Source organism: Schistocerca gregaria, chromosome 6 (assembly GCF_023897955.1).
Source record: "Schistocerca gregaria isolate iqSchGreg1 chromosome 6, iqSchGreg1.2, whole genome shotgun sequence".
Lineage (NCBI taxonomy): Eukaryota > Metazoa > Arthropoda > Insecta > Orthoptera > Acrididae > Schistocerca > Schistocerca gregaria.
Window position 1 is genome coordinate 35,490,803 of NC_064925.1, and position 14,153 is coordinate 35,504,955.

General features: G+C 39.4%; 1 protein-coding gene across 2 annotated transcripts in view; it reads right to left on the bottom strand.

The window, feature by feature from the left end:
- Window positions 1-4,881: 4,881 nt before the first annotated feature.
- Window positions 4,882-14,153, bottom strand: part of LOC126279123 (uncharacterized) — an 82,760-nt gene continuing 73,488 nt past the window's right edge. Inside the window, exons 3-4 of one of the 2 annotated variants that reach the window (XR_007550788.1) lie at window positions 8,445-8,554; window positions 6,739-6,808 (exon numbers count right to left, since the gene is read on the bottom strand). Coding sequence is in view for 1 of the 2 variants with exons in the window: in XM_049979601.1 (XP_049835558.1) it covers window positions 4,973-6,808 (1,836 nt within the window). In the remaining variant the exon portion in view is untranslated. Of the gene's footprint in view, window positions 6,809-8,444; window positions 8,555-14,153 lie in introns of both variants that reach the window. The other variant, XM_049979601.1, reaches the window with a different exon arrangement.

Consider the following 14,153-nt stretch of genomic DNA (forward strand, 5'->3'; position numbering starts at 1 on the left):
TCTACTTTTTTTATTTTTACTTTTTTTTTTAAATAAAAATTTCATATCTATAAATTTTAGGCTGCTGAAGAGTTAAAACTTCAAAAAGTATCAGATACACAATACACCTACAGTATTTGCAGTATGCTATTCATGGAAAGGGGCTGAAGAGAATTTTTCTTATACTTATGCAGCACTTACAGCTATAACATGCCTGAAAATTATAAAACTCTTTAATAAGAGAAGAAAGCAGCAGCAACAATGTAAACTGTTCAAACATGTCGAACATGGTCTTTGATAGTGAATGAGGTAACATGTTGAGCATGTTTAAAACTTACTGTAAGTGCTGCATAGTATGATAGTCATGAATGGCACAACTTCATTCCAATTACTTCATTATTAAAATTAATCAACAGCACCAAAATGGAAAGACAGTATTCTTTATAATGATAATATCCAGCACATATAACCACAGAACATCAATAACAAGGACACTGTTATTTCACTCTATATGTTGAAAAAATAACACATTTTGGAATTTAATTTTCTAGTATTCTACCATCACAGTAAAGACAGTTTTGTTTTGATTTCAACCAGTTGCTTTAAATTTGAAATGCAATAGAGTAATGCATACTTCAGTACACTGTTTGCCATCTTTTGTTTGCTTTTTACATTTGTGGCTTACTTAAATATGAGCCAATCATGAAGTGGGGACCAAAAATGTCTGCACCACAATCCAGAGGCAGTGACTGTACCTGGAGTGATGGCAGAGCAGCAAGCTATCTGCGAGGTGCACTGTACGAGAAGTTCCCCACACTCCACCGTGGGCATGGGTGCTGGGATAGAACTCCTACTTATAGACTTGTCTTTTTCTTTGCTTTGTGACCTAATTTCTTTTTTGTACTTTTTATTTGGCTGCTTCTAACTAAAGCCACAGAATATTTATAACCATGTTTCTCATGGTACAATTTTAAAGGTGCAATCTTACAGTTCTTGCCTGCACTTGTACTGACTCCTTTATGCTTGAGTCCATTCTAATCAGAGAGGTGTCCCCCCTCACATTTTCTACACACTACTGGGGTGTGCTCCTCAAGAGCATGGAAGCAACTGTGACATAGTTCTACAGTACCTGAAATTGCTTTGCATTGCACCTTGTGGTAAGGAATACTCCATCGTATTTTTTCTACTGCTTATGGTAATTTAACAAATTAAAATCCGTAAAAACCAACCAAACCATGACATTTTTCCAAATAAGATACCTGAATTTAGCAGTGGTTGAACTTATGTGCATGAACTAAAGGTCCTGACATACAGTGCTACTCATAAATGAGGAAAAATATTGCATCCATAGTGTCACACATTAGGGCACAAACAAAGAGAATTCTTTTTTCCCCATGTTCCTGTTAATAGTAACTGAATTTTATAAAGCAGAAATTTGAAGGGAGCTTTCAGATGTGTCTTTGCACCTGCATAAACCAGAAGGAAACAGGACAAAAACTGCACAACTTGACAACATGAGCAATACAGGTATTATTGTTAGTGGTGTTGGGAAACATCTAAACCAAACAAGGCTCCAGGGCCTGATGGAATCAGTATCAGAACCTATACAGAATTCCATAGAAATAACTGTATCCAGTGGTTAGAAAAAAGCATAGATAACATGTATCCACAAGAATGGTAGCAGAAATGACTCACAAAATCACTATTCAATATACAGACTGGAGACTGCACCAGGGCTAGGAGTAGTTCTCAGCCCTCTTACATAACACCCCCTTCAATTTGGGGGACCTGCAATCAAGAGTGTACAGGTTGTCACCCTTCCACTGAAGGAGCCACCCCAACCGTTCCAACTCCTAGCTGGCAATCAGGCCTGATGGAGATCTTGTGACGGGCCAGATGTTCTGCTGTCATGTATGCCATTGTGACCTCACCACCACAAGTGGATCTGTAGTTCATCTCTGCAAACATATGGAGGCAGCCAATGAAGAGAACCATCCTGGGAGAATTGGGTACACTGACCAGAAGCAGCATCCCTGTCTTTTGCTAGGGCAGAGGCTGAGTTGCTCCGGGAAATGACATGTCTTCATTAACCGACAGTTGGCACATCTTCCTGCACATAATGCTTGAGCTCACCAAGTGTCAGAAAAGGTAACCTGCCCACTAAAAGCAGGTACAGAAGTTAACGGCTGTCCTGTGTCGTGGTCAACACGAGTAGGAATCTTCTCTGGGGGCACCGGGTCTGCTGCTTGATATGGTGTGGTCCTCTCTGCATCTGCCACCAGATGTGGGTGGCACCATTTGTTCTTAGACACCAGTCACCTACTGTTGGGTAAGATTACATCTAGGCTATCAGAGCATGCACTGCCCACACACCTCATGGTGCCGTTGTGAAGTATCATTGATGATGCAAGTTGGTGCTGAGAGGCTTCGATGTCACTGTGGAGTCCTACCTTTGTACTGTACATAAGGAGTAGTCCAGAAGTGGGACTTCTTTGCCAGCAAATGAGAAAGATGGCCTTCAACTAGGTTGTTTCAAGTATTGTGAATTGTCAGGTGTGTGTGTGTGTGTGTGTGTGTGTGTGTGTGTTTTCAATCAGCTTCAACATCTATGAACTTATGGCAGCCACAAGGCCAATGTCAAAGGTTAACATTGATTAGAGAGCCAGTATTTACGCGTACTGATTTCTGGTGCATATCCCAGCAGAATTCCATTGTCTTTTGTGTTGTCTTTGTATTTTTTTTTCTTTGTGTATATGGTTCTGTCTTTCTAAATGACCAGGTGGTCATGTAGTGTGAATTTCATTCATGTGAATGTGTGTGTGTGATGTCTAACACAGAATAAAGCCTTTTGTCTTAATGATTAAGTTGTTAGCAATCTTTTTGTTGTACCTGTCTATGACAGCATTTATGGAAGCATCTCTCTCTCTCTCTCTCTCTCTCTCTCTCTCTCTCTCTCTGTGTGTGTGTGTGTGTGTGTGTGTGTGTGTGTGTGTGTGTGATATTCACTATAATCAATTAAAAGTGACTGAAATGTGCCCCAGGGAAGCAAGTTGGAGCCATTGCTATTCATATTGTACATTAATGATCTGGTGAATAATATTAACAGTAGCTTCAGATTATAGTTCTTCATTATATGTAACAATCTAAAATAGCTGCAGAAATATTCTACATCTATGTAGATCTTCCACAAGCCACTGTATGGCGTGTGGCAGATGGTACCCTGTACCACTACTTGTCACTTTCCCTCCTGTTTCACTCACAAATAGAGCGAGGGGCAAATGACTGTCTGTACGCCTCCTTATGGGCCCTAATTTTTCGTATCGTATCTTCGTGGTACGTGTGCACAATGTCTGATGGTACCACTACAACTGTCCAGCAGTCAGCTTCAAATGCCAGTTCTCTGGAGTCCCCAACATATCTCTGTAACAATTACTTGTTTGAACCTACCGGTAACAAATCAAGCAGCCCGCCTCTGAGCTGCTTTGACATCTTTAATCAATCTGACCTGGTATTGATCCCAAATACTCGAGCAGTACTTAAGAATAGGTCACACCGATGTCCTATATGCAGTCTCCTTGATAGACGAACTACACTTTCCTAAAATTCTCCTGATAAACCAAAGTCTACCATGTGCTTTCCCTACCACAGTTTTCCCATCTCATACTGCTTTGCAACGTTACACCCAGATATTGAAACAACTTGACTGTGTCAAGCAGGACACTAGTAATACTGTATCTTAACATTACAGGTTTGTTCTTCCTCCTCGTTGACATCAACTTACATTTTTCCAACACCCTGTCTGCCAAATTATTTATCTACATAGAGAACAAATGAATTCACTTCATTAAACACATAAGCATAGTATTCTGTGACTACAATATCAATGAGTTGCAGCTAGAATCAGGCAACTCATACAAATTACTGGATATAACAAATTCTGTGGGTAAAAATTGTAATTATAATTTTAGGTAAAGAAAGTGGCAGAGTCTGGCCTGTTGGTAGAATACTGGAAAAATGTAGTCAGTCTGTAAAGGAGATTGCTGATGTAACACTTGGAATCTTGCTCGAGTGGGTGATACCATACAATATAAGACTAACAGGAGATACAGAACATATAAAATGGAGGGTAGCATGAATGGCTACAGAATACATGGCACAGTGGGACGCACCCTCTGCTGTGCGCTTCACAGTTATTTGTGGAAGGAAGATCTGGATTTAACACCCAATTGACATTGAGGTCATTAGAGATGGGTTGTAAGCTCGGAGTGATTCAAAGATGGGGAAGGAAATCATCTGTGCCCTTCCAAAGGAACCATCCTTGTGTTTGCCTGGAGTGATTTAGGGAAATCGCGGAAAACCAAAGTTGGGAAGGTGGCATTTGGATTTGAACAGTTGATTTTTTCCCAGCGTCTTACACTCATTACAGGAGCTTGTACAGTGAGAGTTGGTACCTTGCAGTGGTGAGTATACATTTAATTAAATGAAATGTTCTGACAGATTAAAATTGTCTGTGGGTCTGCATTTCAGTGTTGGCTCTTGCCCTCTGAGAGCAGTTTTCTTGCCGGCAGCTTACCAGAAGTGCCTCACCTGGTCTTCCAGAGCATTTCTTGTATTTTACAAACTCTTCAGATAACCTTCAGATGCGCACATCAATGCACTCCTTTTGCTTTGAAGTTGTAACTTTTGCAGTAAATGGTACATGGCTGATACTGTTTGATTGAGTAAGAGAAAAAGACAATCTTTTCAGTGATACACTTAAGTAGGGTTACTTTTTATGCTTTGATTTTAATAAAGAATGTGTTAAAAGCTGTACTGTACTTTGTTGAGTAGTTTGTGTATTACTGCCACTGTGCACTTTGTGAGATTATTACAGGTGAAATAAAATTTGAGAGCATAAAGGTGTACTCTGAAAACATTTTATAGAAACTTACAAAAAGAATAATTTCAAGTCTACAGTCATTTTCTATGCCCTGAAGAAAATGTATATCAAACATCAGATGGCCTGGAGTTCAAATGACTTTGAAAGTATTGTTGAAAAACATGGCTCCGATTGTGGTACATTATCTCTGTCTGTTGTTGGAACTGCAGGAGTTTGTTCTGTAATTGCAGTGCTTTGATCTTTGTCATTGTGTGGGGCTTTTGCAATGGGATCAGACACTTCTTGTGAAAGAGCAGGCACTAATGCTACAATACTATCATCAGTAGGTAACAACACATCAGAATTGCAGCACAGATTTCCATCAATAGTTATACTGAACGGCCTCCGCGTTGCGACTGATCCTGAAGCAGTATTTTTCAGTTCAGAAACAAGACTGCTATTAGTTACAGCTGCTGAAGAGACACTTAATTCTTGTGCTTCATTGTGGTTTAACAATTCAGTTACAGTGCAAAAACTGGTGTTTTTCTGAGTTTCTTCATCACACTCCTGAGTGTATGATTGCTCACACATATGAAATGAAAATAGACTGGGTAATTCATTTGCTCCTGGTAACTGTAGGCTAACTGACGAGTGTATCTGGGTATGCTTAACTAAACTGTCACGGTAACGAAACGATTTTCGGCAAATGTTGCACCGATGGGGTCTTGAGGATGTGTGCAGTGTGGAATGTGAACACTGGTCTCTGTCTAATGAACATACTTTCTCACATTCGTCAGGTGGAACATTATCAGCAGTAGTGGTATCACCTTTGTCTTCTGTGCCCTTGTGGGACTTGAGGTGCTTGTTTAACGTATCTCTGCTGGAACATTTCTTGTTACATACTGAACACCTAAACTTTCGTTCATTTGTGTGGGAACGTGTATGCTGTCGCAGTGCGTCAGGGCGAGTAAAGGTTTTGCCGCAAGTGGTGCACTCGTGTGGTTGTTCACCAGTGTGCGTTCGCCGATGGTAAATCACTGTGCTGCGACCTGAAAACTTCTTATTACATATATTACATGAGTAGGGGCGTTCACCAGGTTTAGAATGCTCACGAATTCTGTGAGAATCCAGTTTTTCTTCAGTTTTGTACTTCTTTTCACAGCTGTCACATGAAAATTTGTCTTCATCTTGACCTTCTCTTATATGTGTGTCCATATGCCGTAGCAGGTGGTTCTTCTGCATAAAACCTTTTCCACAGATATCACACTGGTGGCTCATATGACCTAAGTGAGAGCCAGCAATATGTATTTTTAAAGCAGTTTTAGTTGAAAATAAGTTACCGCAAAGTTCACAACGATGAGTTTTATTGTGCGATTTCATGTGTGTCCACAGTGCGTGACGTGTAAAGTTTTTACCACATATCTCACACACAGTACTTTTCCTAGAATTGTTGTCTGTGTGAATTTTTTTATGGTGATTGAGACCTGTCCTTCCGACAAATGCTTTATGACATATGGAGCATTCGTACGGTTTACTGCCAGTGTGAGTTCGTAAGTGTTCTGTCACATACTCCTTTCGACTAAAGGATTTATTGCACACATCACAAGCATACAACACGGACTTGTCTTTTGTATGAGTTTTTCTGTGTTTAGTGAGTGAACTTTTTGCAGCAAACCTCATGCCACACACGTCACACTGAAATGGCTTCGATCCAGTGTGAATCCGAATATGCAGTCTCATCTGACTGGGTTTTTCAAAGCCTTTGCCACAATATTTACATTTCATCATTTTAGCATCAGGATGAATTTTCAGATGCTGTTTAAACTGCTGCCGATTTGGAAATGTCTCATTGCAACTGTGACACACCAGCCCCAAATTGTTTTGATATTCATTAAAGTTGTCCAGGATTTCTTCATCATCTTCTTCTTCTTCTTCTTCTTCTGAAACAGGCCGTGTGTCAGGTGGTGATGCCTGTAAATGAGAGAAATTGTGCTGTTTATCGCTCTTTGAAGTACCTTGCCTTTTTAAATACACTAACTGAAAATCACAATTACAGAAGGCAAATAAAAAGTATACCAAGAAGGGTATAAAAAACGATAGAGCTTGAGACAAACCAGCTGTTGTTATAAAGAAAGGACTAATAAAAGTTAATCAAAGAAACTTTAGAGCATAATGACTCCTCTGATGGATGGGCTATGGCAGGTCAGTGAAAAGAGATTTGTGAAAGTAGCTGACAAGAAGCCTATTCAAATGTTAAAACCAATCAAGATAGGCACACAGATTATGTGTAAAAAAGGAGGCTAGCAAAAACTTTGGGAAAAATAGACAGAGAGAGAGAGAACAGACATATTCAGCTAGATAACAAAACTGGGATGCTGAAAGTGGTTCATTACAGTATTTGCATACATTCCTCTATAATCACACAGTATTTATCATAATTAATTATTTTCCAGAAGACAGTGCACCAGCACTAATTTACATCCTCATTGTGCACCATAGATAGTGATTGTCATGAACTACAAGAATCCTTTGCTCTCCTGGTCATCACAAAGGTTCACAAAAATACATCAAACGTTTCTTCTAGGGACCATATGACTAGAAACATTGGGTCTATGATCCTAATTTACCAATTTGCCATTGAAGGCACAAGCACAGCAAAATGCAAGTTATTGTAGTTGCAATCTTCAGTCTGAATACTGGTGTAATGCAAGTCTGTCCTGTGCAAGCCTCTTCATATCCAACTAGCTACTGCAACTCCCGTCTATTTGAACCTCCATTAACAGATAGATGATTCACTGACATCTTAGCATGTTTTCTATCAACCAATCCCTTCTTCTTGTCAAGTTGTGCTATAAATTTCTTTTCTCCCTAATATGATTTAGTACATCTTTATTAGTTATTCAACTCATTCATCTAATCTTCAGCATTCTTCTGTAGCATCATATTTCAAAAGCAACCTTATCCACTGTGTTTCACTTCTGTGGAGGACTACACTCCAGAAAAATAGCTTCAGTAAACTTTACCTGACATTTAAATTTATGTAATGTTAATGAATTCTTCATTTTCAGAAATACTTTCTTGTATTGCTAGTCACCATTCTATGTCTTCTTAATTCTGCTATCACCAGTTATTTTGCTGCCTAATTATCAAAGTTCATCAACTATTTTTAGTGTCACATTTCATAATCTTAATTCCCTTGTCCTGAATTAATCTGATTACATTCTGTTACCACTGTTTCACTTATGATTATATTAATTTTATAGCCTGCTATCAGCAAACTTCCATTCAACTGATCTTCCAAACCTCAAAGTTTTTATTTCTTCTCCCTGAACTTCAATTCCTTTTCCAAATATCCCCTTGGTTTCCTTTACTTCTTCCTCAATCTACTGGCTGAATACATTGAGGACAGTCCACAACCCCGTCTCCCTCCCTTCTCGACTAATGCTGATTCCCTTTTATGTCCAGTTCTTGCAATAGCAGTCCAGCTGCTGTGCAAATTGTAGATAGCACCTTGCTGCCTGTGGGCCTATTTTATCCCTGCTAGGTTCAAAATTTCAGAGAAGTGTACAGCACAATATTATCTTAAGCTTTCTCTAAATCTACAAACATTATAAATGTAGCTTTGCCATTATCCATTCTGTCTTCTATGGTGGGTCATCAGTTCAGTATAGCTGTTTTTACATTAAGTATTGGAATTCCTGTTTAAAAACTGGTAACCTGTAAAAGAAAAAAAAACCTTTGTTTTTAAATGCAGTTGCATGAGCAGGACAAGATGTGTTTGTTTAAATTAATACTCATCATCTATACATGCCCTGTAAACTAACTCATTCCACATCATTTCAATAAAAGAAATCATTTAAATTATCTACGGAACATGTAACTACCTTACTTGTATTTTCCTGCATATCTCTGGAATACAAACTGATCTTTCACAAGATTGGATTCTACCAGTTCCTCAATTCTTTTTTAAACAGTTCTTGTCATTATTTTGCAACCATGACTCATTAACCTAATGCTTCAGTAACATTCAGACGTGTCAGCATCTGCCATTTTGGAACTTGAATTATTACTTTTTTTTCATGTATTCTATAGGCATTTCACCTGTCTCATATGTCATGCACAGCAGTTGGAATATTTTGTCATGCCTGGCTGTTCCAAGAATCTCGATAGCACTGAGGGAATGATGTCTATTGCAGGTGCCTTTTGTCAACTTTAGTCATTCAGTGCTCTATTAAATTCTTCCCATAACATGACATCTCTTACCTCATCTACTTCTCCATCCCTTTCCATTAAATTGTCTCCAATTTCATTTCCTTTGTGTGCTGGGACGACAAAAGTCATGGGATAGCAATACGGACACTTGGATGTTGGTAGTATCGAGTACACAAGGTGTACAAGGGCAATATATTGGCAGAGCTGTCATTTGTACTCAGATTATTCATGTGAAAAGGTTTCCAAAACGATCACGGTTGCACAATGGGAATTAACTGACATTGAATGTGCAATGATAGTTTGAGCTAGATGTGCATGGAACAATCTATTTTGGAAATCATTAGGGAATTCAATAGTCCAAGATCCACAGTGTAAAGAGTGAGCCAAGAATACCAGATTTCATCCGTAACTCTCACCACAAACAATAAAGTGGCCAACAACTGAGAGCAGGGGCATTTGTGTAATGCTGTCAGTGCTAACAGACAAGCAACACTGCATGAAATAGTAATCAATGTTGGATATATGATGAATGTATCTGTTAGGACAGTGCAACAAAATGTGGCATTAACGGGCTATGGCAACAGACAACTGACATTAGTGCCTTCACCTACAGCACCTCTCGTGGGCTTGTGACCAGATTGGTTGAACCCTAGATGACTGGAAAACTGTGGCCTGCTCAGATGAGTTCTGATTTCAGTTGGTAAGGGCTGGTAGTAGGGTTCGAGTGGGCGCAGACTTCATGAATTCAGGCTGTCAACAAGGCACTGTGCAAGCTGGTGGTGGTTCCATTAGGTTGTGGGTTGTGTTTACATGGATTGAACTGGGTCCTCTGGTCCAACTGAATCCATCATTAACAGGAAATGGTTATGTATGGCTACTCAGAGACCATTTGCAGCTTTTGTGGGCTTTATGTTTCCAAACAATGACAGAATTTTTATGGGTGACAATGTGCCATGTCAGAACATTCTAGGCAATTCACGCAAATTATCTGACTATCCAGAACACCCAACATGAGTTCCATTGAACATTTATAGGGCACAATCAAGAGGTCAGTTCACACACAAAATACTGCACCGGCATCACTTTTGCAGTTGTGGATGGATATAGAGGCAGCATGGCTCAATATTCCTGCAGAGGACTTCCAAAAACTTGCTAAGTCCACGCCACCTCGAGCTGCTGCACTACGCCCAGCAAAAGGAGGTCCACCACGATATTAGGAGATGTCCCATGACTTCACCTCAAAGTGTATTTCTTTTGTATCATCTTTTCACCTTTTAGCCTTTCTTTCTTTACTTAGTAATGGTTCAGTATCTGAGCTGTTGACATTCATAAAGCTGCTCCTCATTTCTCCAAAAGTTTCCTTAATTTCACTACAGGTGGAATCTATTTTTCTGCTAGTCATACATGCTTGTACAGTTCAACATTTCTGAGTCTGCAATTCTAGCTTTGCTATTTTGCACTTTCTGTCAGTCTCATTTTTAGAGGTCAGTATTCCCTTTTACTTGCTTTATTTGCTGCATTTTTATATATTCGACTTTGCCAATTAAATTTAGTATCTTCTGAGTTATCCAGAACTTTTAATCAATAAATTATGCCCAGAGTCCACACCTGCCCCCGCATATGTTTGGCAGGTATCAGGTTCGAAATCTCTTTCTTACCATTACATAATCTATATGAAACCTTCTAGTGTCTCCAGGTCGCTTATGCAAATACAGCACTCTTTCACAATACTTAAACAAATGTTGGAAATGATTAAACTACTTTCTGCGCAATTTCAGACCCCCGATCACAATAAAATTTTTGTCTCCTGTAACTATCTGAATAATTTATTTTATGTAATCATAAATTCTTCCAATCTCTTCATCACCTGCAGAGCTAGTAGGCATAAAAACTTGTCCTATTGTGGTGGGTGTTGGCTTTGTGTCTGCCTTGGCTTGACTGTGTTGTTTCTAGTAGTTAGTTTGTTTTTTTATTCATTATTATTCTTATTCATTATTATTATTCATGTATTACCCGTATTTATACACGAATAATAATGTATTATCCATATTTACCCCCCCCCCCCCCCCCTCATGAACCATGAACCTTGCCGTTGGTGGGGAGGCTTGCGTGCCTCAGCAATACAGACAGTTGTACCGTAGGTGCAACCACAACGTTGCGGTATCTGTTGAGAGGCCAGACAAACATGTGGTTCCTGAAGAGGGGCAGCAGCCTTTTCAGTAGTTGCAGGGGCAACAGTCTGGATGATTGACTGATCTGTTCTTGTAACACTAACCAACACAGCCTTGCTGTGCTGGTACTGCAAACGGCTGAAAGCAAGGGGAAACTACAGCCGTAATTGCATGCGGCTTCACTGTATGATTAAATGATGATGGCATCCTCTTGGGTAAAATATTCCAGAGGTAAAATTGCCCCCCCCCCCCTTCAGATCTCTGGGTGGGGACTACTCAAGAGGATGTTGTTATCAGGAGAAAGAAAACTGGCATTCTACAGATCGGAGTGTGGAATGTCAGATTTCTTAATTGGGCAGGTAGGTTAGAAAATTTAAAAAGGGAAATGGGTAGGTTAAAGTTAGATATAGTGGGAATTAGTGAAGTTCGGTGGCAGGAGGAACAAAACTTTTGATCAGGTGAATACAGGTTTATAAATACAACGTCAAATTGGGGTAATGAAGGAGTAGGTTTAATAATGAATAAAAAAATAGGAGTGCGGGTAAGCTACTACAAACAGCATAGTGAACGCATTATTGTGGCCAAGACAGACACAAAGCCCATGCCTACTACCGTAGTACAAGTTTATATGCCAACTAGCTCTGCAGATTATGAAGAAATTGAAGAAATGTATGGTGAGATAAAAGAAATTATTCAGGTAGTGAAGGGAGACGAAAATTTAATAGTCATGGGTGACTGGAATTCGATGGTAGGTAAAGGGAGAGAAGGGAATGTAGTAGGTGAATGTCGATTGGGGGAGAGAAATGAAAGAGGAAGCCATCTGGTAGAATTTTGCACAGAGCACAACTTAATCATAGCTAACACTTGGTTCAAGAAACATAAAAGAAGGTTGTATACATGGAAGAACCTGGAGATACTAGAAGGTATCAGATAGATAATATAATGGTAAGACAAAGATTTAGGAATCAGGTTTTAAATTGTAAGACATTTCCGGGGACATATGTGGACTCTGACCACAATCTGTTGGTTATGAACTGTAGATTAAAACTGAAGAAACTGCAAAAAGGTGGGAATTTAAGGAGATGGATCCTGGATAAACTGACTAAACCAGAGGTTGTACAGAGTGTCAGGGAGGGCATAAGGGAACAATTGACAAGAATGGGGGAAAGAAATACAGAAGAAGAAGAATGGGTAGCTTTGAGGGATGAAGTAGTGAAGGCAGCAGAGGATGAAGTAGGTATAAAGATGTGGGCTAGTAGAAATCCTTGGGTAACAGAAGAAATATTGAGTTTAATTGATGAAAGGAGAAATATAAAAATGTAGTAAATGAAGCAGGCAAAAAGGAATACAAACGTCTCAAAAAAGAGATCAACAGGAAGTGTAAAATGGCTAAGCAGGGATGGCTAGAGGACAAACGTAAGGATGTAGAGGCTTATCTCACTAGGGGTAAGATAGATACTCCCTACAGGAAAATTAAAGAGACCTTTACAGAAAAGAGAACCACTTGTATGAATATCAAGAGATGAGATGGAGGCCCAGTTGTAAGCAAAGAAGGAAAAGCAGAAAGGTGGAAGGAGTATAAAGAGGGTCTATACAAGGGCGATGTACTTGAGGACAATATTATGGAAGTGGTAGAGGATGTAGATGAAGATGAAATGGGAGATATTATACTGCGTGAAGAGTTTGACAGAGCACTGAAAGACCTGAGTCGAAACAAGGCCCTGGGAGTAGACAACATTCCATTAGAACTACTGACAGCCTTGGGAGAGCCAGTCCTGACAAAAATCTACAATCTGGTCAGCAAGACGTACGAGACAGGCGAAATACCCTCAGACTTCAAGAAGAATATAATAATTCCAATCTCATAGAAAGCAGGTGTTGACAGATGTGTAAATTACCTAACTATCAGTTTAATAAGTCACGGCTGCAAAATACCAACGTGAATTCTTAACAGACGAATGGAAAAACTGGTAGAAGCTGACCTCGGGGAAGATCAGTTTGGATTCCATAGAAATATTCGAACACATGAGGCAATACTGACCCTACGACTTATCTTTGAAGAAAGATTAAGGAAAGGCAAACCTACATTTCTAACATTTGTAGACTTAGAGAAAGCTGTTGACTGGAATACTCTCTTTCAAATCTGAAGGTGGCAGGGGTAAAATACAGGGAGCGAAAGGCTATTTACAATTTGTACAGAAACCAGATGGCAGTTATAAGAGTCAAGGGACATCAAAGGGAAGCAGTGGTTGGGAAGGGAGTGAGACATGGCTGTAGCCTATCCCCGATGTTATTCAATCTATATATTGCGCAAGCAGTAAAGGAAACAAAAGAAAAATTCGGAGTAGGAATTAAAATCCATGGAGAAGTAAAAACTTTGTGGTTCGCTGATGACATTGTAATTCTGTCAGAGACAGCAAAGGACCTGCAATAGCAGCTGAATGAAATGGACAGTGTCTTGAAAGCAGGATATAAGATGAACATCAACAAAAGCAAAACGAGGATAATGGAATGTAGTCGAATTAAGTCGGGTGATGCTGAGGAAATTAGATTAGGAAATGAGACACTTAAAGTAGTAAAGTAGTTTTGCTATTTGGGGAGCAAAATAATTGATGATGGTCGAAGTAGAGAGGATATCAAATGTAGACTGCCAATGGGAAGGAAAGCATTTCTGAAGAAAAGAAATTTGTTACAACATCGGGTATAGATTTAAGTGTCAGGAACTCGTTTCTGAAAGTATTTTTATGGAGTGTAGCCATGTATGGAAGTGAAACATGGACGATAAATAGTTTGGACAGGAAGAGGATAGAAGCTTTCGAAATGTGCTGTTACAGAAGAATGCTGAAGAGTAGATGGGTAGATCACATAACTAATGAGGAGGTATTGAATATAATTGGAGAGAAGAGGAGTTCGTGGCACAACTTGACTAGAAG